Below are 4,120 nucleotides of genomic sequence, written 5' to 3' on the forward strand. Positions count from 1 at the left end.
CCAAGATTCGAACCCCCAGGGTTAGCTGACCCCAGGCTCTGGCTCTCTGGTCATGATCCCAGCAGCCGCCAGGCACAGCCAGCACCCTGGCACCCCCACCCCAGCGGCCCCACAGCTGGACCCCCAAGGCCCCGCCACGCCAGCCTCACCAGAGCTCCTGGGCCTCCCGCCGGGCCCCCAGTGGCCCCACAGCTGGACCCCCAAGGCCCCGCCACGCCAGCCTCACCAGAGCTCCTGGGCCTCCCGCCGGGCCTGCAGCCGTGCACGCTCCACCGTCAGCTCCTCGGAGATTTCTTCGTAGGGCTTGTCGCCAGGGCCCTCGCCCAGGACCCAGACCCAGACCTCGCCGTCCGCTCCCAGAAGCCACTGCACACGCTTGTCACTCGCTGACCCGGACAGGGGAGACCAGGACGATTCCAGTTAGGAGGGTGGCCAGGCCGCCTGGGCAAACCTGCGCACCACCCTCTGGAGAGCTGTCATCCGCAGAAGGGACCCACTGGGACAGGTTGTGTGCAAGTCCAGGACTGTCCTGTTCCACCCCACCCCGCCCAGGGCAGCTCCAGGACAGCCTGGCAGCCAGGGCAGCCTCCAGGGCCCTGTCCCGAGGCCTTTGGCAGAGAGAACCCCTGTGTGCCCAGCACTCTCCAAGGGTAGACCTCTCCAGTGGCCAGGCCTAGCCCCCCACCCGCCACCCTGCTGCTGCTGCTGGAAATGCAGGTTTAGGGGGGGGCACAAGACGCAGCAGCCAGCGCCCTGAGCCTTCACAACCTGCACCCAATGCCCCAGCCGGAAACACACCGAGCCGCGTCCAGCGGCTGACATCTTCGCGCCCATCAGAGCAGAAGCCCTGACTCTCACGGTGCGATGCACCTAGACCGGGTCCGCCGGGACGGGTGGGAACTGCGCGACTTCGTCTAGCAGCTGCACCACGACTAACGCTAGGCCAGTCGGACAGCCGGACACCCCCGTGGAGGACAGACGCGGGCAAAATGTCAGGCCAGGTAGGACTCACGGACAGACACACAAGTCCTGGGCTTTGCCTCCCAGGGGAGAGGCTGGGAGACAGCGCCAGCAGTGAGCGGTGGTGGCCGATGGCTGTGCTTGGCCGGTCGTGAGAGGGAGAGAGGAGTGAGAGCCGAGCCCTGAAGGTGGGAAGGGAAGGGGGTCCGGAGAACGCAGGGACACGGGGCTTCGCGGGCTAACACCGTCGTGCCTTCCGGGACCCAAACTTCAAATATGTGATTTGTAAAGGTTTCGCATGACAGAGACCAGTAAAACCTCACTTTTCAAGAACTTATTATTGCTTCTTTATTTTGCTAGAGGGCACATGTGCTCGGCAGAGAGAGGCAGAGACGGGGCTGGAGAGATGGCGTGTGCTCAGGCACGGTGCACCATAGGCCTGTTCCAGCTCTCTGTCCCCCAGGTTTGGGGTTCACATGCACATGCACTGCCGTGTTTTCAAGCCTCCGGGGCTAGGATTTGAAACTGTGTTCGCCCTGTGGGTTCAAGCTCCCTTAACCACTAGGCCCTGACCGACACGGAGGCCGCAGCTGAACACAGGGTGGAGACACCGTGTGACACAGACACATCAAAGCAGGTGCCAACCCCTCGCAGAACCGAACCCCTGCGAGCTGGCCAGGGCCAGTGCCGCGACATTCAAAGGAAGAAGGACAAAGTGCCCGCCCATGCCTGCCAGCCCTCGTCCACCCTCACCCAGCCCAAGCTGTCTTGCGACAGGGGAGTTTCTACCCAGCCGGGGCAGCAGAAATGTCACGAGTCACACGTGACACTGCTCTCCCGGCACGGAGACAAGGCGGGTGTGGCCAAGGTCACAGCAGAGGTCACCTCTCCAAAGCCCAGGGGCGTTCCTTGGGGATGCCCCTCATCGGCTCTCCTACAGCCTCCCTCCTGCTGAGGAGGAAGAGGAGCCTCCCGGACACTGCCCTGCTGGGCGGGAAGCAGAAGGGGATCCTGGGGACCTGTCGGGCAGTCGATTACACCCCACCCACTGCGGCGCCCTGGACCTCTTACCACTCGACCAAGGAAGAGCCCTCAGGGCCCACGGCTCCGGGCCAGCCCGGCAGGACAGCAGGGAGTTCCATCTTACATGACTGACCACAGTTCAGATCCTAGCTGCACCAGCTTGAGGGACTTCCCGAGCTGGGGACACGTGCCTGAAATCCCGACCGAGGGCAGAGGCAGGGAAACAGAGCCCGCGGCGTGCATTCTGTCTCTCCCTGTCTCTGTCTGTCCCTGTCTCTCTCTGTCTGGCAAGTGCACATGCCATGGCAACAAAAGGAAAGGGCTTAAAAAAAAAGGAAAGGGCTTCAGTGCTTCACTATGAAGGAAGTTCTGTAATGACTTATTGAATGAAATGTGTTAACACGGGGCCAGCAGGTGGCGGAGTGGGTAAGGGCGCTGGACTCCCACATGGCGGACCATGGTTCAAATCCTGGACCTGGTGGCTTGCTTTCTCACTCTCTCTCTCTCACTCTGTTCCTCTGTGGTCAAATTAAGAGATAGAAATAAATAAATTAAGGTAAATAAAATAAATTTTTAAAAAATGTGGTCACACAATGAAAGCTGTGGTCGGTTAAGAGCTATTAGTGGTGTTCCCTGTTCCTCCAGGCACCCACACCCCAAATCGGAAAACAGACCCAGAGCAGCAGGCCCCAATCCCGCCCGCAGTCGCTGGAGCACGTGAGCAGGACACCGCTGCTGAAGCCCGAAGGCAGTCGGCGGAGTCAGGAAACACCTCCCAGCTCCACTGTTCACAGAAAACCCACATTTAGAAAGGCAAGTAACGGAGTGGGCGACAGGAGGCCACGCCAAACACGGAAGGGGAACAGAGGCTAGTGGGGCTGGCGGGTAGAGGAACGCCACGCTGGACAAAACGGAGAAGGTCACATGGTGACAACAGACACGGGCCCCAAGAAAACAGGCGTGAGCTTCATTATAGCGTGGAGCTGACTGCGCGGCGCCCAGCAGAGCCAGGAGAGCTGGGTCCCGCCACGCTGCGGGGGTCCCACCACACTGTGGGGGGGCTCCTTCTCAGCTCACACGTCAGAGCGTCAAGTAGATTTTAAAAGGCCACAGAAGATTCGCATAACATAGTCAACAGACTCTATCCAATTACAGAACTGTATTTCTAAGTATTAGGAAAATACTTTTCTTTTGATCTTGCAATTATGAGAAAAATTTGACAGACCCTATTCTTTAATAATAATTAAACATCAGAAATCAACAAAGTAGCCATTTAAACCAGCCTCTCTGTCCGTAACCGGGGAACCGCGTCCTGATTGCCTGTGGTTCTCAGAGGAGTCCCACGGATCCCTGTAGAGTGGCACGTGGTGGGAACACGTACCCGGCTGCCAGCGACTGCATGGGAGAGCTGCAGCTTGGAGAGCTTCTTTCCGATGTCCCTTTGAAGAACAACTCTCCTCCAGACACATGACTCATGCATGCAAAATGACAAGGACAGTACGCAGGGTTACAGGAAACACCTCCACACGGGAGTGCAGGCCGTGGGAGGGGCCCGTGGCCTGCTGGGACCCCACAGAGGATGGTCACTGAGCGTGACCGTGGATAGTGGCTTCAGGGGAGACGGACCGCATAGCAGCTGGTGGTGCGGCACGCATGGATGGGGACGGGGACGGGGACGGGGCAGTGCCGGCAGCCTGGGCCCTGTCACACTGGCTGCTGGCCCGCACGGGGCCTGGGCCTTGTCCTGTTGTCTGCTGGCCCGCACGGGGTCTGGGCCCTGTCACACTGGCTGCTGGCCCGCACGGGGCCTGGGCCTTGTCCTGTTGTCTGCTGGCCCGCACGGGGTCTGGGCCCTGTCCTGTTGCCTGCTGGCCCGCACGGGGACTGGGGCCGGGTCGTGTGCCTTGCACAGGGTTTGGGCTCTGCTGCACAGACAGGAAGGTGCTGGTGGCGGACGGTGGGTGAGGGCACCTCTCCCCTCGCTCAGAGAGCTCACTCATGTCCTGGGGAGACGGTCGCAGATGGGCGCAGGGAGAGCGGTCAGCGTGTGGGTGGGCGGTGGGAGGAGGGGGCTCCCCTGGACTGCGGTATGGTGGGGCACACAGCAATGCCGGTCAGGGCATGTGCCGGAGGGAAA

General features: G+C 60.8%; 1 protein-coding gene across 1 annotated transcript in view; it reads right to left on the bottom strand.

Annotated features, from left to right (window-relative positions):
- Nucleotides 1-4,120, bottom strand: part of SH2D4B (SH2 domain containing 4B) — a 37,736-nt gene that overhangs the window by 20,057 nt on the left and 13,559 nt on the right. Inside the window, exon 2 of the mRNA XM_006163727.2 lies at nucleotides 227-386. Coding sequence (XP_006163789.1) covers nucleotides 227-386 — 160 coding nt within the window. The remainder of the gene's footprint in view (nucleotides 1-226; nucleotides 387-4,120) is intronic.

The sequence above is a fragment of the Tupaia chinensis genome, unplaced genomic scaffold, assembly GCF_000334495.1.
Source record: "Tupaia chinensis unplaced genomic scaffold, TupChi_1.0 Scaffold142854_1, whole genome shotgun sequence".
NCBI classification, from domain to species: domain Eukaryota; kingdom Metazoa; phylum Chordata; class Mammalia; order Scandentia; family Tupaiidae; genus Tupaia; species Tupaia belangeri.